The sequence below is a fragment of the Gadus morhua genome, chromosome 15 (genome assembly GCF_902167405.1).
Source record: "Gadus morhua chromosome 15, gadMor3.0, whole genome shotgun sequence".
Lineage (NCBI taxonomy): Eukaryota > Metazoa > Chordata > Actinopteri > Gadiformes > Gadidae > Gadus > Gadus morhua.
In genome coordinates this window covers 23507598-23532702 of record NC_044062.1, presented here as the reverse complement: position 1 = coordinate 23532702, position 25105 = coordinate 23507598, and the positions used below count along the sequence as shown (strand labels likewise).

The 25105-nt window shown below is 45.2% G+C and overlaps 1 protein-coding gene across 1 annotated transcript in view; it reads right to left on the bottom strand.

The window, feature by feature from the left end:
• Positions 1-25105, bottom strand: part of lrpprc (leucine-rich pentatricopeptide repeat containing) — a 61281-nt gene that overhangs the window by 19723 nt on the left and 16453 nt on the right. Inside the window, exons 12-25 of the mRNA XM_030378349.1 lie at positions 22789-22907; positions 22505-22595; positions 21258-21327; positions 16710-16737; positions 16156-16213; positions 14570-14676; positions 14096-14173; positions 13680-13733; positions 12939-13052; positions 11396-11526; positions 10484-10569; positions 6602-6809; positions 2434-2558; positions 695-801 (exon numbers count right to left, since the gene is read on the bottom strand). Of these exons, the coding sequence (XP_030234209.1) occupies positions 695-801; positions 2434-2558; positions 6602-6809; positions 10484-10569; positions 11396-11526; positions 12939-13052; positions 13680-13733; positions 14096-14173; positions 14570-14676; positions 16156-16213; positions 16710-16737; positions 21258-21327; positions 22505-22595; positions 22789-22907 (1376 nt within the window). The remainder of the gene's footprint in view (positions 1-694; positions 802-2433; positions 2559-6601; positions 6810-10483; positions 10570-11395; positions 11527-12938; positions 13053-13679; positions 13734-14095; positions 14174-14569; positions 14677-16155; positions 16214-16709; positions 16738-21257; positions 21328-22504; positions 22596-22788; positions 22908-25105) is intronic.

The window sequence follows — 25105 nt, the reverse complement described above, 5'->3', positions numbered from 1 at the left end:
AACCAAATTGCAACATAAGGCCACCAGACGTTGAAGGAAAACATGTGTTCTTATTGAAGGCAATTTACGTATTTATTCTGAAAACCTCTCTTAGCTACTAAACGTCTCTTAGCTACTAAACACTAGATAATCCGATTACGGTGGATTTAAGCGATCAAACACAACTTTGATGACAAAAATAAAGAGTATTTTGTTGTTACTGGAAAAAGGGATGTTTATTCTTGATAGTTATTAACCACTAGTTCACATTTAGAGTTTTTGTCGCAGAGTGACATAGTGTGGACTTTTGGAATCAGATATGACATGTATGATATATAGTTTACGTAGATCAAATTAAGTGAAAAAGATTACTATTGATGTGCAAGGTTGGTGCACAGTTAAGAAATACATGCCTCTTGTTGTTGAATGCTTCTTATTTTGTTTTGGGTTGGAATTGTCTGCCATTAAGCTACATTTCTGGACTAAAGTTAAGAATCTAATCTTTCTAGTGGTGTGTCAAATGACTGTCGTATGTGTTTACATTTTTTTCGCAATTGAGGGTCTTTGCCCGGTACCAGGTCATTTTGGAAAGAGGTTGGGGATGGGCAGCGGGAATAACAAGCTATAATATGCACATATAATATTGACTGAACTGAAAGTGATAGTACATGTGTTTATAGGGAAGGATAAAACAACTGAGTGAGTGAGTGAGTACCTCAATGATTTTGCGGGCTTCCCGGAAGCGGTTTGTCTGCATGAAGGCAAAGTAAAGGTCGTAGAGCATGGTCATCTCGCCTCGCTCCTGGCTCACAAAGTCCATGGCTGGAACGTCGGCAGGGAGGGAGGAGGAAAAACAGACATTGAGAGGAAACAAAACATTTGTATGAGGAAGAAAATTTGTGAGTTTGGCAGAAACTCAAACCAAAGTAGCAAAGCAAGTGTTTTATGTGCCTACACACACACACACACACACACACACACACACACACACACACACACACACACACACACACACACACACACACACACACACACACACACACACACACACACACACACACACACGTGGTCGGAAGAAGATTCAACACTCGGGCGATAAAGCTATTCAAGACTCAGATCAGCTCTCAATATTATCTGCCATCACAGATGTTGGGAAAGGAACCTACACACACATTGACATCGATGGGACCAAGGAAAATAAGTCTGGTATCTACATGATAAATGGTTGCATTCCTGAGCCCTGAGACTCTCATGGAGCTTTACTGCACAAGGGCAGTATTTATTTATTGTAGAAAAGGCCCACAGCCGGCAGGGGCTCAGCTTTCAAGTTGCTGTATATCTGAGCATACAAGAGATAAGAGAGGGAGATAGAGAATCTTGACCTTCCCCAGAGGAGGATGGAAAGAGGACTAAACCAAGAGCAATGGTGAGGGAAAGAGGGGGCGAGGTGCTCAACAGCAGGGCATCCACCTGGCGCCACTCCACAGCCACTCAGGCCCATTGTGTGATGAATTTTACCCTTGACTTTGATGCAGAAGTTATACTGTAGTTTTCCCGCTATGCATGCTTTAGATGGAGCCAGGCCTACACCTTTCTCTCGCTCTCTTCCACAACAGTGCTTCATATGGAACCAAAAAACACATGCTTCAGAAACCAGTAACTTAACATAAACAAGAAAACACAGACCTACATGGGATAGGGGCTCTCAGTTCAATCATTTGATTGAAATAATTTAAAAAGGCCCGAGTTTGTTGGTTTCTGTGTATATCTGCATATCACCCTCTCTGCAATTCCAGCTCTCTCCATCTCAGACACAGTGAACCCCAAAAGCATGCATCGTAGTACGTCATCTACGATCTTCCACATAGTAAGCTCCACAATTTTGGCAACGGTACTACAATAGCGTATTAAACTACTCTGCTCCTAACCGAAGGCTGGTGTGCAGGCTACGCCTCTGTACGTGTGGAGCTGCGTCTGGGCTGGGTTTGATGTTGATGGCTGCGTAAGGGGCCGATCACACAGAGGGGCGTCACTACAAACAAGCTGCCAGCAGAACCATTGTTTGCATCTAGTACGGCGCGGCTGGCCTGTGCTCCTCTCTTGGACGATCCCGCTCTGTATGTTCCCCCCAACACTGCATCAAGCATTCTAGGAAAATATATAATATAATGACACACCTCGTAAAGATCGCTCATACTCAATGACGCAGACTAACTTTGAAAGAAAAATGGATACAGAAAAAAAAAATGACGTGGGTTGTAACCATGAGGATAACAACTACCCCGCCTTTATAACGCTCAACCTAAATAGCCTTTGAGGAGTTAGGGAAAAGGGGGTTCACTTACAGTTCAGATTAAACCTCTTTATTCCTCCATATTGTAAATGTTCAGGTAAACAAAGAGATCATGAACCGATTCAAACAGATGATCAGTGCAGAGGAGACGGGCCACCAACCTTTCTGCAGTAGCTCTGTGTCTCCGGTCTCCACCAGGCCCACGATGACGTCGTGGATACGGGGCAGCTGGCCGTAACGCTTCTGACACTCCATTGCCGCTTCCAGAGCTGCAGACAGGTCATTACTGCATCTCACACACACACACACACACACACACACACACACACACACACACACACACACACACACACACACACACACACACACACACACACACACACACACACACACACACACACACACAGGTGTCAGGTCTGTGCAATCGTATTTCAGGAGAGCGTGTAGGTGGAGAATGGAGCACGTGTCCTGGGTGTTAACCCCATGGCCTTCCATTCAAGAGCTCTGACCCGCCACAACAATGGCATCCTTTCAATCAATGTCAGCGTTGTGGGGTGAACGAGAGCCCTTTGGCCTCCCCCTGGTGCACTCTATCGACCATTACGCGCGGAGCCGCATAGCCTTGCACACCTGTCTGCCAGGGTAACGACTCCTGTGGACAGGCTTTTAGAGGAGCATTCAGATAATAGACACCAGGACTGACAGCTCTGATCTTTAGAAGCTCTGCTCTCCCCTCCCCTGGCTTCTCACTGAGGGATACCCCCCCTCACCCACCCACCCACTCACACACACACCTTTACCTCAACCCACCTTTACCTGTGCACTTCTTCTTGACCGATCGAACACACACACACACACACACACACACACACACACACACACACACACACCATCACCTCAACTGAAAACCCACACACACCTCAACCCAACAAACAGGCCTTCACCTCAACTGAACACACATCCCCCTCACTACAACCCCAACACACACAATAAAGGAACATGGAAGAAAGAGAAAGGAGAGATAAAGAGATACGAGAGAGAGAGAGCTGGAAGAGCGAGAGCACTTCAATCCCCTATCTATTGTGACAGCACTGCCATCAATCTGGTGATTGGGTTATTACCACGTCAATCATCCAGAGGTCAAAGCAGATAGGTCACGCTTCTTAGCAGAAGGGACAGAGAGAAGAGACAGCTTGAAGCATGGGTTTATAGACGCCATGAGATATAACTTATCCAATAGCTTCCCTCTGATTAATTAAGACGGTCGGGCAAGACGCATGTATAAAGCTGGCCTCAGAAGCCATTCAGAATAAGCAGAGAAGAGGAGTGACAATGTGTTCCTTAGAGAGTTGAAGACATGATGTTTGGAGTAGGAAGATAACAGGAGTTAGGTTGTTCTAAAAAGAGGGACAACATGTCTTGCATCAAGCACTAATCATGTTTACACACACACACACACACACACACACACACACACACACACACACACACACACACACACACACACACACACACACACACACACACACACACACACACACACACACACACACAGGCTGGTGTTGTGATGGCTGCTCCAGGCGTACAACCAAAATATTCTCCTGGAAGTGGCTAGAGCTCACATCCACTACTGCTCTCCTCAATGAAACCAAAAATAAGTAATGGAAAAAGAAGAAATGAGGCCTGGATGGATGAAATTACACACCCGTCCACCCACCCTCCAACACGCTGATCCTCACCCCCCTCCCGAAGGAGCTAAAGATGTCCAAAGATGAATAATTTCCCCCCCCTAGGTACAATTTAACTGTCACTTTGCGTCTCCACTTACAACGGCGCACAGCCCTGTTAATGCCCCCCCCTCCCTGACTTCCAGACAATTAAGCCCTGTAATGAGAAGGGGTGCTTGAGGAAACCTGAAGGATCCCAGACAAGAAGACCCAGATCCTCCCGCCCTCTCCCAAAATATGAGTGATCAGGAGACAGGCCCCCCCCCCCCCCTCCCCCAGAGAGCGAGCGAGCGAGCGAGCGAGCGAGAGAGAGAGAGCACCCTTCTCCGTTTATCTTGAGGCTTCATGGTCCAGCCCGTCTCAAACACGACCCTTCGGTCTGCTTTCCCCTCTTATTGTGTGTATCTACACTCTGTCCGTGATGTCTCCTACCTCCCATCTCCCACCTCCTATCTCAAATCTCTACCTCCTATTTAACATCTCACATCTCCTACCTCCAACCTCACAACTCCTACCTCCTGTTTTACATCCAACACCTCTTACCTCATATCTCCTACCTCATACCTCACAACTCCTACCTCACATCTCCTACCTTCTTTCTCACATCTGCTACCTCCTAATTGACATCTCCTACCTCCTAATTGACAACTTCTTCAAGCCGTCTCTTTTCTGGAATAATAAGCATCCTGGAGAAACGGCATCATTAGCATGCTACCAGCTAGCGTAACGGTTTAGCGCTAACAAAGCTGCCAGCTAGCATAGCGGTTTAGCGCTAACAAAGCTGCCAGCTAATGTAGTGGTTTAGCGCTAACAATGCTGTCAGCTAGGGTAGCGGTCCAGCCCTAACAATGCTGCCAGCTAGCGTAGCGGTTCAGCCCTGACAATGCTGCCAGCTAGCGTAGTGGTTCAGCGCTAACAATGCTGTGCGGATGGGCATCAAGGCTAACGGAGCTGAGTATATGACGGGCTGTCAGGAGCTAATCTCCCGGAGAAGTGTTCATTAAGTCATTAGTGCTGACACAGCGATGAGACAAGTGCAGGCGAGAGTGACACAGGCTTTGTCCTCCTCTATCCCTCTCCTCCATTCCATCACCCCCTCTCTCCCGTGTCCACACATCTGCTGACACACTCAGGCTGAGTGATGAGGGGGACAGAGACAGGGAGAGAGGGTAGAGAGAGACTATGATGGGATGAAGGTGGTAAGAGTATAAATGATAGGATGAATGTGGTCGGGGGAGAGTATATATGATGAGATTGTGTAGAAGAGTAAAGATTAAAAAAGGTCAGTAAAATGGCATCCACAGGTCTATTATAGCCATCAAGTCAATAGATACCTATAATCCACAGGTCTATAGATACCTTTCATCGACAGGCCTATAGATATCTATAGATACCCATCATCCACAGATCTATAAATCGCTCTATTGGAGTGCGAGCAGCAGGCAGTACTTCTGTTGTATTTTGCCCCAATGCCATGTTCTGCAGAGTTTGTTCAATCGAAGGCCATCATTTAGGTTTCTGCGGTTTGAATGTATCTGACAACTGGAGGAAGTACTTTTGGTTTAACGTTGGATGCAGTCATATCATAAAAGTTTTTTTTGTTAATTACCCAGGAGTGAATTAGCCTTCTAATCAAATGAATCTACGCTCTGCATTTGTGCCAAGAACTGAACCAACCGTGGCTGGAAAACCTCCATATGTACTTGGATACTGGGCGGGCTGGGTGAGCATGGACTGGACCTTTTGTTTGGTCTGCAATGGTGTAAATACACACACTACCTCTAGCGCATGAAGATAAACACTGTACGCTGTATGAATACACTGTGTGCAAATGTGCACCTTGTGTGTGCATGTAATAGTAAACTGCATAGCTGCAGCAAATACTGCAATTAGTAACCCTGTACATAATTAACATGCTAATGAGTTGATCTACTTAAAAACTTCAGACAAATGGAGTAGAGGGACACACACACACACACACAGAATAGAGTACACGTCAGCACACATACACACAGCCAGCTGAATCAGGGCTAAGGGAGGGCTGTACCAGTGACCTCAAAACCCATGTTTAATGACCTCTATTTGCATATCGTAATTTTTGCTGAAAAGCATCAATGAGCCATTTCAGACCAAACAAACATTTATAAACATAAAGCACATGCACACACCCTTACCAGGGGATAATGGCAGTTGGGGGTGGGTTGTTGTTTGTGTGCATGTGTGGTGGGGAGTGTGGGGGGAGGGGGGAGGGGGGGGGTTGCAGCTGGCCAATACCCAAACAAACAAAGCCTGGCTATCACGCCACGCAATTTACAAATCTTCTCTCTGTCTGGACCGCTGACCCAGAACGAGACCCCAGCTATGATCATGTGGGGGTGGGGACGGAACCAAAGGCTCATTGAAATACACACACACACACACACACACACACACACACATCGGGTATGTTTTGAAACAGAAAGCAGTCGATCTTTCGGTGAGTAGGAGACAGCAGAGCAAAAGGGACAACATGAGTAACCCAATATGTTTAAGTATCCTTTGTCAAGACGCACCGCTGTCTCAGGTATGAGGCAGCATACGTGACTGTCGGGAGCGGCCGTACCTGTGCAGGTAGGCGGTGATCAGCGGGGAGCAGAGGTTGGCGGTGGGCTTGGCCAGCCCCAGAGAGAAGATGGTGTCCTGCAGCTGGCGGATGGAGGCGGCGTCCCCCTTGGCCCCCAGGTTGTTGAGCGCATGGAAGAGTAGGCTGGCGTTGGCGTCGTTCACCACCACCTCCTTCTCCTTCATCTCCTTCAGGATGTCCATGGCCTCTGGAGGGGGGGGCAGAGGAAGAGTAAACGCACTGTAAACATTTGTGTTCATGTCATAACTGCTATGGGGACAAAGCATTTAATGCTGGCTTTGGTCGCAAAATAGTGTTTGAGTGATGGTGTGTGAGTGATCACTTTGATTGATTTTGTGATTTCGAGGCCTTTGGACTCTGTTGAGGACTCTGTGAGGGTAAGTGTAAATAAACAATGAAATGTACATAGAAAGACCAGTAGGAGAGGGAAAGATTAAGAAAGAGAACGGGCGTTGATTGAGGGCCAGCCAAAAGAGAGGAGAGGTTGAATGAAATGAGCATAATAGAGGACTGAAACGTGGGGAATAGAGAATAAAATCAATAGAGAAAAACAGTAAGGCAGAGAGAGGGAAAGCCGGGTGTGTGAATGTGATAAAGGACCCCTTTAGCTAATTTCATGTGGGGAAAACAAATCCATAATAAAACAGCATTTTGCGCTCAGCAGGAACTCTAACCCAAGCCCGTATAATGCCAACTCTGCACTAATTGCTACTTGCGGTTTTCTAAACGAGACTACAATTACCGGACCCCTACAATGGAGGTTGGCTTTCTGCTGTGGCCGCATGGAAGGCACACGGGGGGGCTAAATTATAGGCCTGCGCTGGGGAAGGCCAGCCGCGGCAGAGAGCCGGCAGGCTGGGGGCTGGACCGCTGGTCAAGCCCTGCCCATAATGGAGGGCTTTTTACTATGCCCTGCCACCATCTGGCCAATCCCTTTCAGGCGCAATTATCAACAGAGTGTGTTCATATGTGTGAGCTTGTGTGTGTGTTTATAGGTCCACACCCGTGCAGCTGTGAAATATTGGAAGCAGGCTTATTAAGATGTGTTTACTGTCAGCTTAGACGGCAGCTAATGGCCTGACAGCGATACAGCCGCTCTCTTCCACGGATACTAATCAACGCTGCCTGTCCGAGACGACCGCAGTCAGACATGAGGTGGGAATATGCAGCCGTGGAGAGAGAGGTTTAAAGAAGGCCGTGTAGAAATGGCGATGGAATTTCAACTACTGGCAAGGTACGAGGTCATATTGCCTCGTTCTTGACTGACACACATGAACTCAAAATAAAGAAGACCCTTGATGTAATGACGTGCATTCAGAGGAGTATACTAATGGGAAGAATAAATGTATCTGGTCAACCACGCACACAGAATGGGATGCCAAGTGCTTTGGCATCCCATTCAGTGTCCCTGTTTCCCCCCCTCTTAATGCTGTTTGTTATGGCAATCAACAAACAGAAATCTGGGAAGGGGAGCAGGGGCAAAAAAAAAAAAAAAAAAGGTGAATCATCGTCAAATCAAGTAAGGCTCAAGAAGGTTACTAGAAAGTCAGTCATCTTTTTTCTTGTTTAACCTTGAGCATACATGCATTCTTGTTTAATATGTTTAACCTTGAGTTTATGTGCATTCTTGTTATTAATAATTATTTATTCTGGTTGCAAACAAACATTTAAAAACATGCAAATGAAGGTCATGTTAGGAGGGGAATAGGCATAGTAGTACATCTAAAGACTTGACCCAAAGGCTGTGTGATTGAGCATCAGTGCCTCTCTCGGTCTCCCTCCCTTCGTCTCATCCCTTCTTCCATCCATACCTGTCTGCATCACTCTCTGACACACCCACTAATCACTCAGACCAATGGCTTGGAGTTGATCTGCCCAAATGGAGCCTCAACTAGCTACGTTCCACCTCCCAGCAAGCCTTCCTCTCTCCCTCCAGCTCTCCATTCATCTGTCCGTTTAGCCAGTATGCATAACCATCAGCTCAGCCAGCCATCGCAGCCAGCAAAGCGAGCCACACACACACACACACACACACACACACACACACACACACACACACACACACACACACACACACACACACACACACACACACACACACACACACACACACACACACACACACACACGGCTGAGAGGCAGGCGAGCCAGGTAAACAAACATCACACAGCCCATTGGTTCATCTAATGTTCCACAGCTTGACTTTTAGACATGTTTTTACCCCCCAAACACACAAATGTACAAAATGGAAACAAACGTACAGACTCAATCTTAAAGCCGGGGTGCCCAACTACGGAGATATCAGAATAAGTTTGATTTGAAATTACCCAACTGAAAAAAAAAAAACAGCATCCCTACATGCTTCAAAGCCACTCCCTTGCCGGCTAACTGGTGGAGGACGAATCGGTCAGTAGGTCTGCCCAGCCTTGTCTAACACTGTGAGATGCACAGCGAGTGCACGGGCAGAGGGAGTGCAGGTAGGCGGGTGGTTAGTGAGACTGACAGGTTGGCCATCCTATCATTTCATTTTGGCCGAATCAAATGTTTGGCTGGACTTGCTACAGGCCTAAAACAGCTTAGATACTGGATTGAGTTATTTTTTATGCTCAGAGTATTTGATGTATTGTTTCCTGTCAGGATGTAAATAAAATTTCTGCAAATACGAAAAATTAAGATTCTTAAATAAATTAGACTAGCCCAGTTTTAAAGGGGTGCCTAGAGAAAGTGTGAGGTGAGTCTACAAATGTAAAGCATAGAACAAGGACAGAAAGGGCAGAGGGCTCTGCGGTGGAATCAGCCTTGAGTTAAGCCTAGAAGCTCAACTCCCCTCAGCTCATGTGGTCCTTATATTATTCAACGTTCAACGAGGTGCCCAAGTGGTAACATTGGCCGTGATTGAGCCGACATTTTGGGTTTGTCGTAGAAAAACTTTGAATAGCAATACATTTTCCAAATCAAGAAAATAAATTCAAATGAAAATCATTGTCAAAACCAAAATCCGGCAATCGAGCAGCATGAACACCTCTGAGTAAGGATTATCCCCTCTCCTAATAGGAGAGATTCAATCGAGTAAAGAAACACCAAGATACAGATACAGAGAAACCCAGAAAAAGTTTCTTGGAAACAAAGGTTGAAGTCAGTGTTGTGGAAGCGGGGGGGAGAAGGGCTGAGAACAAAGCTGCTAGAGAGGTGTACGGGGTACGGGAGGCGGGGGGCCTACACCGGGGTGGGGGCAGGATCACATTAGGGTTAGCCATGTGTGCAAATGTGGATGACAAGCGTGCCCTCCATATGAACACTCAGCTAATGGCAATATGTTAGTACCGCCCGCCCACGCACGCACGCACGCACCACACGCACACACACACTCCTATCCACCAAATGTCTTTTTGCTTGAATTCACATGCAAATGTGCATGCGTCCACGCGTGTGTATGAAATGCTCAAGCACTTTGGCGGACATGATCTGCCATTAGAATCAGGGCGGATTTCAGTAATTCCAGAAAAATACCCACAGTCCTGTAATTTTCCCGCTTGTTCTCATTTCTACGTGACATAGATTGGTGTGAGGGAGGGAGCGAGGGGGGGGGGGGGGGGGGGGGGTGACCGGACTGAGGGAGGGCTGTGTGTGTGTGTGGATTGACAGGTGATACGTTGTGGCTGTCCATGTGTTCATGGATCCGTGTAGCAACACTGATGGGTCATCAGACGATGTGGAGGGAGGGAGATGCGCGCGCGCACACACACACACACACACACACACACACACACACACACACACACACCCACACACACACTCAATGTGACATCGGCAAGGGGCCCAAGAAGAGGTTGACCCCTGGGGGTCATAGGTCACACTCACCCTCCACTCTCCCACTCTTGGTGAGGGCCTTCATCAGGCCGATGTATTTACCGGCATCCAGCGCGACAGAGGAGTCCCTGCGACTCCTGGGGACAGATGGAGACAGGTAGAGAGACAGGGACAGATAGAGAGAGGTAGAGAGACAGGGAGAAATAGAGAGAGGTAAAGAGACAGGGACAGATAGAGAGAGGTAGAGAGACAGGGACAGATAGAGAGAGGTAGAGAGACAGGGAGAAATAGAGAGAGGTAAAGAGACAGGGACAGATAGAGAGAGGTAGAGAGACAGGGACAGATAGAGAGAGGTAGAGAGACAGGGACAGATAGAGAGAGGTAGAGAGACAGGGACAGATAGAGAGAGGTAGAGAGACGGGGACAGATAGAGAGAGGTAGAGAGACGGGGACAGATAGAGAGAGGTAGAGAGACAGGAACAGATGGAGAGAGGTAGAGAGACAGGGACAGATAGAGAGAGGTAGAGAGACGGACAGATAGAGAGCGGTAGAGAGACAGGAACAGATGGAGACCGGGACAGATGGAGAGACAGGCAGAAGTAGAGACAGTCAATACAATGCTCAAACAAAAAGGCATGACTATAAATTGAACTGTGGATTTTGTGTTGTGTGTGAGAAAGACCAAATAGATCTACATTTATAGTATTTACATTAATATAGTCATAAAAACCTGAAGCTGAACCATGCATTGATGTCTCCTTTAATACTCCTCATGTCACACTTTAATTTCCAAGATTGCCTACAACAGTGTGTGTGTGTGTGTGTGTGTGTGTGTGTGTGTGTGTGTGTGTGTGTGTGTGTGTGTGTGTGTGTGTGTGTGTGTGTGTGTGTGTGTGTGTGTGCATGTATGAGTGTGAATGTTGTGCGTGCGTTGCATGTACGCATGCATGAACAAACACTCACAGCTCTCTCTTTAGGCTGAGGGCCTCCTCCAGGTTGTCGTGGCGACAGCAGAGGTTGATGAGGACGGCGTAAGTGCCGGTGGTCATCTCGTCCTCGTACTGCTGCTTCATCTCGAGAGCCCGCTCCAGGTCCTGATTGATCACGATGGCAACAAACAAACAGAGAGTCAGGTGTTTGATTGGATTAGGTGCATGCAAATGAGCTGATTGGACAGCAGCTAGACACGTTGCAGCTGTACGGTCTGCAGTCTGGAGCGACGACTAGCAGGGCGGCGGCTAGCGTTCATGGGGTGTGGATAAGGTCCTCCGGAATCATCACCATTCCTCCCAAACCAGTAAATGGTCAATTTACTGCATTTATACAGCGCTTTTCTAACCAGTGGCCAGTCAAATTGCTTTACCATATTGCCCAACATTCACGCACCGACGGCAGTGTCAGCATATGGGGTCAGAACAGTCTCAATAATAATGAATGCACAGAGAAGGATTCACAAATGGGAAGAAACTCTCTGTAGTCAATCAGATGCCTCCCTCGTTTTCAGCCAATCACATGACTGCAGTTCCAACCTCTGAAGAATAAGTCCAGCCTCCGAGCCTCCCGGTTCCCTCAGTCAAATGTCTATGGGAAATAACATGGTTTTTTTGAAGGATCGTACATAACAATCTCTAGGTGGCGAAGAAGTAAAAGCTGTGTCACGTTTTGAACTACACACTTTTTCCATCTACTTTCGACTGGGTTTTGGGATTGTCGGTGCCGTTAAAGTAGTAAACGGCACCGACATTCTAAAAACCCAGTCAATGCAGTCATGTGATTGGCTGAAAACGAGGGAGGCATCTGATTGGCTACAGAGTTCCTTGTTGAAAAAAATACATTTGTGAATCCAGCCACGTCAGGACAGTTCACACACAAATAACAAGTTCACAAATGAAAAGCGTCTTGTAAATTCAAGTTTAACAGTTTGTATATAAATGTAACAACATCCAAATACATGTTGATGACAATTGCAAATATTTTTTTAATACATATATTTATGGATTTATATTACGGTACATTTATTTAAAACAAGACACATTTGTGTGTGGATCAGAAATGTGTTTGTGAAACTTATTTTTGTTTATGGATTTATTTTACATTTATACATACGATATCCATTTGTGTGTTCATTGAAATGTATTTGTGAGAAGAGAGTAATTTATATATAAATCACAAAATACATTTGTGAATCCTTCTCTGTGCATTCAATATTAATGAGACTGTTCTGACCCCATAACAGCAAGCTGGTCAGGACTAGTCGGGGTGAGACGACTTGATCGGGGACACCTCAACTCTCTTGGGGGAGAGCTAGGAGGAGCCGGTGATCAAACTAGCAACATTCCTAGTGTTCCCTTCCCCACAAAACACAGACCAAGTAACTATGTCTTCAACACTTTCCAACAGGATAATAACGAGTGTAGAAAAGCTGTCAAAGAAAAAATAAAATGTGTCAAACGGAGGAAGTGAAGAAGAACAGAGATAAAGAGAAGACCTTGTTTCACTGTCCTACCTCTTTGGCACAAAGGGCTAGTATGATTTGTTTCACCACAACGCCCACTGGTTTGTTTTCAGCTTTCAGTTCGGCTAACTTCGTCTCCAGCACCTCTAGTTTGGCCCCAGTGGCCTGAGAGAGAGAGAGAGAGAGAGAGAGAGAGAGAAAGAGAAAGAGAAAGAGAAAGAGAGAGAGAGAGAGAGAGACAGAGAGAGAGACACACACACACCATATTTAAAGTAGTAAAATGTAAGATTGAGCCCCTCCCCTTCAGTAGGCTTTCAGAACTCATAAAACTCTAACACAGCGTTCAGTACTCTCTAACTGGTTCTGCTCTGTGTGACACCTTCTATCATAGGCTGGGCTGGCTGGGGGAGCGAGAAGGGTCCAATGGAGGGTTGAACAAAGATTCTTATAAACATAAAGAGACGTATGGGCTGGCCAGCATTTTGGATTTGTATAAGTTATAGGATGTGCTTTTATTGATAACATTATCAAAATCGCAATTTAATAGCATTGACTACAGATATGTCCAGGTTGTTTTAAAATGTTATGTGTTGAATTGCATGATAAACGGTAACTAAATTATTAACACGTAATAAAAAAGCATAAAAGTAATATACATTTCTTGAATTGTGGAATTTATTTAAATGAATATGTAATGGTTAATGCCTCACTATATGTGCCAGTTTATTGACATTAAGTAGATAGAAATGCTTGAAGGAAATTTTGCGACGCATACAGCGGTGTTCTACTCACAGTGTTGGGCGCCGCTGAGGTCATCTCTTTGGGGTTCACCAGTTTAAGAACATCCTGAAATACAAAACATAAGATGAGATAAAAAACAATAAGCCTGAGATGGCTAACAGAGGAAACACTTTGAATTTTTACTACAATGAACATGCACTGTATCAATCTTACTCTTTTCCAAGCCGACCCCTCTTTTCCATATATACTTACAGTATATGTACATCAATTGGCCACTTTACTCTTACCTACTTGGAATCTTTAAGAATTAAAATATAGTTTTATCTCTCTAGTTGGGTGAAATAAAATACTCTTTACATAAAATGACAGACATAGAAGCTAAAAAGGACTCTTCCATAAAACCCTTTTTGAGTTGGATAATTCTCCATCATATCAAATGGGCAGGTTGGAGACATGAAGACATTCACCTTAATGAGCTCTGGGACCTGGTACGAGTCCAGGAGGTTCCTCATGCCTCTATAGATGTTGAAGGAGATGGTGATCTTCTGGAGGAATACAGGAGCAGATATCACCAATAATTCAGGAGAATCATGTTTTGATGAGCAGAGTGAGACATGCCTGCACTATTTCTTCAGGAGGAGTCAACCGGCATTCATTAGTAATTAGTAACACACACACACACGCACACACCTTAGAATCCAAAACATGCAAAAAAGAGAATTTCCAAAATATTGTGATTCTCATGTGTATACACAAGTAGATCATCTTTTAACAGTAAGTATTTCACGCAGCTTACAGCACTTGTAACCTGTGCCCTCATTGGCCACACCCCCGTAGCCCACATGTATGATGCAGCTTGTCTGCATATATCCATGGAAATAAAGACGTAAACATAATGTTCACAACAAAAGTACTGTTGTGTATTGTGTTTGTGTGGGTACCTGTTCACTCAGCTTGTTAAAGTACTCCTGCAGTTTGGTCTCATGTGCACGGACCTCTGCTTCAGTCATGCTGTCCACCAGGTTGTACAATAGAAATGAAGCAGTGTCTAGACATGGAAGGACACAGATACACACATACACACACAGACACACAGTCAAGGGAGTGCATTTCATTTGTCATTGTGCCAGTCACAGGGGCCATTTGTGCATTAATACATGTTTTTTTCTGTAACCTCTGCAGTGTGCGTTAAAGTGATAGCATTCTGCTGACAGAGGCTTCACTCTGCTGTGTGATAGAATGCATTGCAAGCCACAGTGACAGCACCCCCCACACACACACAGACACAGTCTAACAGAATGTGACATGGATAACCGTCTCGATCGCTCCCACCAGCACACACACCAGTGCAGGCGTGGGGCAAGGGGGCGTGATGGGGAGGAGGCATGGAGGGGGGGGGAGGAGGCATGGAGGGGGGGGGGGGGGGGGTGGAAGCGCACACTTTGCAAGACACACACACACTGACACGGAGCGACACTTCCTCTCCACACACACACACACACACACACACACACACACACACACACACACACACACACACACACACACACACACACACACACACACACACACACACACACACACACACACAGTGTCATATCAGAGATTCTGTTCCGTTATGACACACTCTTACAACTCAGCGCTGTGTCAGCAGCCAGGGTCTATGTCTACTGACAGAGACTCAGATCGCACTCACACACGCCTAATGCAACAGAGACTGCAGATGTGCACGGACGATAAAAGCACTCAAACACGTGCAGGACATTTGCCAGTCAGTTGAGTTGGTTCAGTAGCAAGGAACAAGCTAGGAGCAAAGGCGCACGACAATCACACTGAAGAACACGCACACGTGAGGACAATCGTGTCTTCTGCTGAGAAAGCGAATGAGCAGACTCAAATATGACATGGTCAGGTTGAGCGTGATCTGGGATCCAGCGGTCCGACCGTGTTAGAACGTCTGGGGGGGGGGGGGGGGGGGGGGGGGGTGTCAGCACAGAGACTGGGCCAGAGACCAACCACTGAACCGCCGGAGGTCTTCCTTGTCTTTGTTCCAATTAAAGGGATATTTTATCAAACAAAAACTGGTATTTCTACAGTGGCCAGGCAACACCATGTTGATTTGACCTCTTTTTAGACATTTTTTACTGTTACCGTTTCACTATTAATATCCAATCACGTGCTCCCAGAGCCCCGCTTCCATCAACATGATCTGTTTTAACAAACATGAAGCGCCTGAAAAGAAACTTCAGCTCGTCTGCCTTCAGACTTTAGATATGAAATCCAAAGTCTGATTTGTGAGACTAGGCTTCACTTAATAAATCACATTTTGCTCATCCCAGTGCGGTTTCTCTAACAGAAAAGCACACAGGCCCATCTCAATTCAAACCTTAGTCTATTCATCAATTCAATTATTTCAGTAAAATATACACCTACATACACTCAATATAAATGCATTGATATTCATGTCTGCGGTTTGAAGTGTACACATAATGCACTTGACTTCTTGCATAAAGTCTGCTGGGCTTACCAGCGGGCTTGGAGTTGCCTCTAGTGAAGCGAGCGTCTCTGTAGAGGAGGTCGGTGATCTATAGGAAAAAGTGAAAACAATCAAATATACAACATATCTCAACCACAAGGCCATTTAATGAGGAATTCCATCGGACCGATTAGTGCTTCATAAAAACACATGACTGAGAACTGCTGAGGCTACTTTAAATTCATACTTTTACAACCACATGAATTACACAACAAAATTAATGAGTTGCATTCATTGGCCTGAAATGTGAAGCACAGAAATGAAATCATTATAATAATATTATCATAAATAATAAATTACGAAATAAATAATATCTTTTTTCAATAAGAAAAAAACACAATACTACTGAGCACCACTGGGGTCATATGGTTAAACAAAATGTAAACACATCAATGGACAACTATATGTTGCACTTCATGGATGCAGTCGAGGAGCCCATCCTGTTTGGTAGTCCGTATGACTGGTACAGAGGTATCTTTCTACCATGGGACCCGGGAGGGCTTCTTACAATAAGCCTTGATAGACCGAAGAGATGGGAGACTTACCTTTACCATGCTCTCGATATCGCTGAACCTGCGGGGGGCAGTAGAGGACAAGGAAAAGATCAGCTGATATAGAAGACTATCCTCACCTAGCAGACTGGTGATCATCCATTTATTCTTGACACTTCTAGTGTTTTACTTTCAGGCACATTTCAAGTTTCTCTTTCAGGAGTTTCTAAACTCGCCTGTCTCCTTGTTAAAATGTTGACCTTCTGGTCAATGGCACTTCTACCCAAGCTGATATAAACTGTATTAGGGTGCTAGCCAAAGAATCCCTTCCATTCTTTTTTTCAAACTTAAACAACACATCAACTACTAATTGTTTTTCAATCGGGGGGTCAAAGTACAAAAAAAACAACGAGTTTGAAGGTTTGTGTGGTGGACTGACATATTCCTGAAGAACTGAAAAACACAAAACCGACAGCATGCAGCAGTCAGCACACTAAATGATGACAACTGAGACATTTCCAGAGTTGTCAGCTATTTGGACGTCTGCATGAGAGGGGGAGTGAATTGCAGGAAAGAAGAGGGAAGGAATTTAATGATTTAATTATCCACTGACCTTGCCTTTGACAAGGGCAGATCCCATATCACACACACACACACACACACACACACACACACACACACACACACACACACACACACACACACACACACACACACACACACACACACACACACACACACACACACACACACACACACACACACACACACACTATGATACAAGAATCACAGACCTTCTACCCATTTCGCACATGCAAACCAAACATAGTACTGGACCAGTTATTCCCTCTACAATACCTCACTACTGGACCAGTTATACCCTCCATAATACCTCTGTAGAGTACAACTAAAATGCTCTACCCACAGAAAAAATAATTTGCCTGCTTTGTCCTTACAATGGCACATACAATGAGAAAAGTCTGCCATCAGCTCTGTACAATAGAGCAATCTGAAGCAGAGAGGTAGGGTCCAGCGATGTGAAGGGGCCAGACTGGACATTGCCTCTCTTTTTGTGCCGCTTTACAGACATTTTCTGACATTCAGGTCTTCAGTTAACACCTTAACTTGGACCGTGGACTGTCCTATTAACTCCACATGGAAGATCACTTTATTATGGAACGTGAATATAAAGTCAACAGAGTTGGGTGTCGAGACTTTTAGTATTTAGTATTTATTTTAGTATTTAGTATTTTTTTGACTATCGTTGCATGGTCCATCAAGGTCTATAGACCCAAAACAATAATTACTTTTAATTAATATCATTAATAACATTTACACATAGTAAAAATGTAAGCCTAATGCTTCATGTTCAGTGAAATGTGTAAAGGCTGTTTTTTACGGGGGTCACACTGGTGAGTACGAAAGCCAAAGCTGCCAGGGTTGGTATAATATTTGTTTGTGCCCGTTTTGTTGGTTGTGTAATAAGTCAGAACTACATTGGCCAAGACGCGTCGCACAAACTGCCCATCCAAAATGCATTGCATATTCGAAAAACGCAAACGCGCAAAATTCACATCACAACTGTAAACCTCTCAAAACAAATGCAAAAGCCAAAACACAAACCTCATTAATTCAGCTGTAGTCTATTCATGCTAGAGAAGCTAGGCAAAATATACTATAATGTGGAATATGATACATCCAGGGCTGTGGATTAACCTGTGTGAAGAGAAATGTTTCAGGGAAAGGCAGCCACTCGATCACAGTGGTGAGAAGAGGAGAGCAATCATGGCTCAGCTGAACAACTGAACAACTGATTTTGAAATGGTTTGAAATTTGAAATTGTAATGCACCAGTCAGAGACAGTTTTCATATAAATGTTGGTCAGCTACAGAGAAGGTTGCAACTGTATATGCGAAAGGCCCATGCTATGAGATGCATATTTTGGTTAAGTCATGATAACAAGATCTTATCTCGTTATGAGGACTCAAAAAGCAATAAATCAGATTCCATGCCTCCTCCTCAAGTGGCAAACAAAAGCCTTTCAGTGATATTCAGACCCATTTATACAAAGGAGTTATTATGATCTCAAAAATGTATTTGTGGTACTTTTACATATTTGCTACACTGACTACTTCCTCCATGAGAGCTGCTCTGAGCCTCCTTGCATTAAAAACTACTAAACTAACTCACTTGATCTGTCTGTCAAATCAAAGGGTCACTTTAGAGTGGTCCATGGATCAATAAAATATGATATCATGTGGAGGGGGCATGGCTTGGTGCAGGCTGCACACCGGTGGCGAGGCGGCTCAATCAGGGGAACCAACGTAGCTGTGGGAGGGGGCATAATGAGCAGGCTGGCCATAAATACTGCCGTGTTGTTGTGCTTACAGTGGGGTCGGGTCCGGCTAATGAGTCAAACGAGTTCCTGCAAAAAACAATGGTAGGCGCCAATTTTTTTTTAAAGATGAATAGATATTCATCACAAATCTCTGCCTAGCTATTCAAACTTCTGTTGGTTGGGTTTGAATAGATCCATTTGTGACTCCAATGTCCCGGCCGAGCAGCAGAAAAATCGTATGGTACACAGTACAGACCTATCCTCAGATGACTTTTCCCATAGATCGTTTGGAAAATAGGGCTTGTCAATCTGAATGCGTCATGGCATTTTTTGTTGCTGATACGCAGCCATATTGAGAGGACTCAAGACAGTTGTAGCGCTGACTCCTGGAGCTCTATATCTATATAATATAATATAATAATATAGTATTTCTATAATATTATATCTAATATCACGGCCAAAAGCTACTGTATGTGCGCCTCGGATGATATTATGAATCATAAAGACTGCGTCTAACGTCTCTGGCACTTCCACAACAAGTAAAGACTCGTAGTGGGGGATATCTCGGCCATGGTTGAGAAGAATTGGGGGAAAGGAACTTTGGCCTTGACTCTCTGAAGTCCATGACCTGCGGCATGGAGGAGAAAGAGATTGTAGTCCAGGAGCTGAGCTGCCGGACTGCCGCCAAGCTCTCCGCGCCGGAGCTGCCGGACTGCCACCGCCGAAGCCGTTCGGCCGCCGCCAAAGCTTCGACGGCAGTCCGGCAGCTCCGGCGGTGTACTCCGGGAGCAGAAAAGTCTTGCAGGGGTAGCTCGGCGGCAGTCCGGCAGCCAACCTCCGAGAGTACAATTCTCCTCCATGTCTCATCCTCCGGACTGCCGGTGAAGCTTCGCCGGTAGTCCGGCAGCTCCGGCGGGGGGAGCTCGGCGGCAGTCCGGCAGAGAAAGGGATTGTACTCCCGGAGCTGAGCTGCCGCCGAGTTCCCCCCTCGCTCGCTCGTTTGGTAACTGTACTGTCAGAAATGCATAGCTCACTCAAAATATATCTCATACAGACTTTTATCAAAGTTTGTATGCCTGTGGGAGCACCAGAGACCCAAAACAACACCACAAATCCCAGGAAAAGTGTTGTTTTCATAATATACCTTTAAAGCAACCTTAATATAACATACTCTAGTCTTTTGAAAACTGTGGTTGCCACGTCTCACATGAGATAGACCGCAGATTCAAACACAAAACTGTCTCCCCTTAATGACAAATCCTTTCATGATTCATTACTAAACAATGAAAACAAATCAATATTACTAACTTGATAGCTAACGTTCCAATGCTCGCTACTGTTCTTATACTTTTTTCAAATGTAGGCATTGCGATCTACCCACCCTTTAGGGGATCATACCTCCCTTTTACTTGGGACAGGCCCTCTTTCTGCTGGCCTGGGCGCGTTTAAAAATTACGATTATAAAGATATATTCATGTATTTCGTAGCTTGCTAGTGAATATTCATTTTGCGACTGTTGGTAATTAGTATCGTGTCTATCTGATAGGCTGTGAAGCAAACTCGCTACATGGGGGTTTATCTATCGACTTATACAATAAACAAGCATGAACGAGTACAAACAATGGGCCATTAAAAGAGTACAGTACCCTTTCAATAAGCTTACTGTTCCACTAGTTTAGCAAAGCTTAAAAGACATCATAGTGAACCAAGGGGCCCAACCTTGACTTTAGAAGAAATCTTTATGGAAAGGCCTCCATATTAAGCTTGGGAGTGAGCATTTGTGTGTTGTTCAACTGTAAATATTCATAAACACAGCCCTACACATTACAACCTTAAGGCTTAAGGCTGTCTGTGTGTGCATCTGTGTTTCGGACGTTGGAAGGGGTGTTGGGATTAGCACGAGTATGCTTATTGGTGGGAGCAGCAGGCATCTGCTTATTTGCATAACTCTCACGGTGCTTTGGGGCGCACGCCGAGGGACCACAACTCCATTTGCATGAGGCCGTGTCCGGAGTGTGTGTGAGCGTTTTGTGTGACACGAGTTTCTCTCCTTGCAGCTTGCCTCACTCACACACACAAATAAACACCAACGCACAAACAAATGACATGCGTGATAAGCTGCATATGTCATATCCATAACATCTGCTATTGTGACCTCCATCACGCTCCGAGCCACTGTATAAAAGCCCGTAAGGTATTGTATGGCAAATTCTGGAGGAATATGGAAATGGAAATTATTCACACTGTTCCTCTAATTAACTTACTTTTTGAAGCCCGCGGTGAGGCTGCCTCGGAAGTTACCGATCTCCATGACTGGGAAGGCCGGGTCAGAGACTGGGGTCAATAGACAGGGAAGACATCTAGTAAGACAACACTTTTGACATTGTTATATATAAATACATGACCAATTAATTACATATCTTTTTTGATAATGTGGGAATAAAGCTGACAGCATTGGTGAATTTGCGAGGTGGTGTTGTCTGGACAGAGCACGTTTAAACAGTCCCAGCCCATATATTTGCTGGGTACATGCACTCAATTGGAAGAGCGGTTAATGGAGGCTAAATCAAGTTGTAAGAGACACATAAAAGAGTCACACTCCTCCATCTCTCTACATAGTCATACTCATCTCCTCCATCTCTCTACAGTCACACTCCTCTCCTCCAGCATGTAGAATGTTGGTGTACTTTATACACAACGCAGAGTCTATACAAACAATTTAGAAATAAGCTGAAATCTAACAAGCACTACAGTAACACTCCTCCATCCCTCTACACAGTTACACTCCTCTCCTCCATCTCTCTACATAGTCACACTCCTCTCCTCCATCTCTCTACATAGTTACACTCATGTCCTCCACACATAAAGGCCTGCCGATGGCACAGGGAGTTGAGCGGCTGTCTGTGTGGACTCTAGACCAATCCATGCGGACATGCAACGGAGCAGCTAATGGGAGGCTAAATCAAGTTGTAAGAGACAAATAAAAGAGTAACACTCTCCTCCATCGCTAGACACACTCCTCTCCCCCATCTCTACAGTCACACTCCTCTCCTCCATCTCTCTACATAGTCACACTCCTCTCCTCCATCTCTCTACATAATCACACTCCTCTCCTCCATCACTACAGTCACACTCCTCCATCTCTCTACATAGTCACACTCCTCTCCTCCATCTCTCTACATAGTCACACTCCTCTCCTCCATCTCTCGACATAGTCACACTCCTCTCCTCCATCTCTCTACATAGTCACACTCCTCTCCATCTCTCTACATAGTCACACTCCTCTCCTCCATCACTACAGTCACACTCCTCCATCTCTCTACATAGTCACACTCCTCTCCTCCATCTCTCTACATAGTCACACTCCTCGCCTCCATCTCTCTACACAGTTACACTCATGTCCTCCACTCATGAAGGCCTGCTGATGGCACAGGGAGGTGAGTGGGTGTCTGTGTGGACTCTAGACCAATCCATGCGGACATGCAACGGTGTGTGTTTGTGGAGCACTTACTCATGGTGTAGAATTTGGCTAGGTTGCTACTAGCTGCTGAGCGAACCTCCGCAGACAGGAAGTATTCAGACTCCAGCGTTAATCCTTCATCCTGAGGTATGAGACAAAACACGTAAAAAACACGTCGCACGCACGCACGCGCGCGCGCGCGCACACACACACACACACACACACACACACACACACACACACACACACACACACACACACACACACACACACACACACACACACACACACACACACACACACACACACACACACACACACACACACACACACACCTTGAAGGCCTTGCGGGCTTCCTCAATGCTCTCGAAGGCAGGGATGATGTAGTTGGTGAAGGTTTCAGGAGCAGGGGACACTTCCAGCTCCATCATGCCCCTCACCACCTCCAGCACTCCTGCAACACACAAACACGGTTTGAATGCTACTTGTTAGGGGTAGGACAAAATATAGATACGCAGATATCGTTGCCCTACTTCGAATCGATACACTACAGCCAAATAGATGTTCTATTTTTGTAATCATTAAAAAAAATATATCTAATAATTTATTTTGCATTTTCATGCTCTATCCCTGAAGAGTTAAGACAGGAAATATCGCCCCTAATATCGATATCATAATTGACGAAATAAGGCGCTCTAAACTGATTTCCCTGCTCCTTGAGGTGGCGCTCAACACTTTACCTTTTCACAGTCATTTTGTATTCATCATTAGACATATCGTTATGCAACGCTATAGGATTGTCCAACAATATATATACAAACCTTATATGTATATATATTATCATATCGCAAACCATGTATCGCTTATCGTATCGTGAGGTACCCTGTGATTCCCACCCCTACTACTTGAACAACGTTTGTATTAGGTTACTTTGTTTTAAGTCGTTTTAGTAAGACAGCAACTTGGAAACAAGCCCAATGCTATTAAGTATAAATGCATGGAAACAAAGTGCTACAAAAGAAGTGACTCTTTAAGTAGTTAACTCCCGGAGGTGATCCCAATGGTAGACCTGTGTTGCCGTTATATATTAGTTGGCTAAAAGTGGGGGGGAGGTTGAAAGTAACTCAAGTAAATCATGCACTCATTGAACACAGTCACACACACACACACACACACACACACACATCAGCCTACAGCAGTGGAGGAGCTGTTTAAATACAGGCCCAAGAAAAAAGCTGCCACACATTTTCTATAACCCATTGAGTTGAAGAGAGACAGACACAACACATCAAGAGAACACTAATTGATGCTCCCTAGTTTGCCTTTGGCTGGACTGGTGGACAAACACACACTTAGCTTTACCCCGTCCCCTCGTTCCCCAGCACGGACCCCAAGGTCTTGCCCCGAGGGATGAGGCCAAAACAGCAACATGCATATGGAACAGCCACTCACACACTCTCAATATGCCCGGGAGAGAGAGTGGCAGTACGTTAGCATACTGAACAGCCACACTTTGCATATGCCTGAGAGTGTGCCTCGCAGAAGACATGGGCCTAAATGAGCCATGCATCACAATTCCATGCAAGTCGCTATGAGAGTTTGATGACAGAAACATCAATGTGTCCCTCTACATTATGCGCACAGGAAATGACAACAGGCCGCACGGTTGTAAACAATGTTTCCATGCAGACCTCAGCAAACCACCGTAAGTGCTGGGCAGATTCCATGGACCGGCTTCCCTCGGGAAGCCGGTGTACACCTGACAGACTCTGTACATGAATAAAAGACGAAGCCTGTGCTTTTATACGCCATTAGAACCTGCATTACCCAGGTAGAGCTACCTGGGACCACTCCGCTCACCATCCAGCCACCCCAACATCCTCCTTCATTCATCCCCTCTCCAGGGCCCAAACTCTACACTTTCACAAAGAAAAAAAGGAAACAACCACTGGTGATCTGGCCCTTCTCAATGGAGGAGCCTCCGTTCCCTGGTCCATTCTTGCCCTTCTCATCTGCTCTTTTTTGTCTATGAAAAGGGTTTGTGTTGTCTTCCTGCTGAATAATCCATGATCCATTTCACATTGAGCCAGACAGATAGGAAACAAGTGGATTGTGGAGGAGGTATAAATGTACACTGGACTGCTCCTCCCTGTTTGTGCTTTCACCCCGTTTCTCAATAACAAGCACTTTCCAACAGGACATTTTTTTAGGAAGACGTATTTTTAAGACCCTCTTTCGGTGAAGGCCAAGTGAACGTAGGTGACATGGACTTCACCCGTTATCTTCGGGATGCAGCCCCATGAACACATCAACATTATTCTTAAGGAGTAAATGTTTCAGCTTTGTTTCTGAATTCTGAATAAGCTGAACACTATTGGCATTTAAAAAAAAAAGATTGGGCCGCAAGCTCTAGCTAGTTTTGGGGGAAGGTTAACCCCATGGTGACGACCCACAGCAACTTTGTGATACTTTTTTATTAGCCATCTGTCGATGTGTACAAGTTGTATAACGATCGATGTTGTGACATCAAAGAGTAAACTAAAAAGGAACGTCGACTTCATGAAAAAAACCGCAAACTGCGTTTGGAGCAGAGTGGAAGGTTCACATACCAGTTGGCAGAGACCGGCAAAATATATCATTTACTCAAGTTTT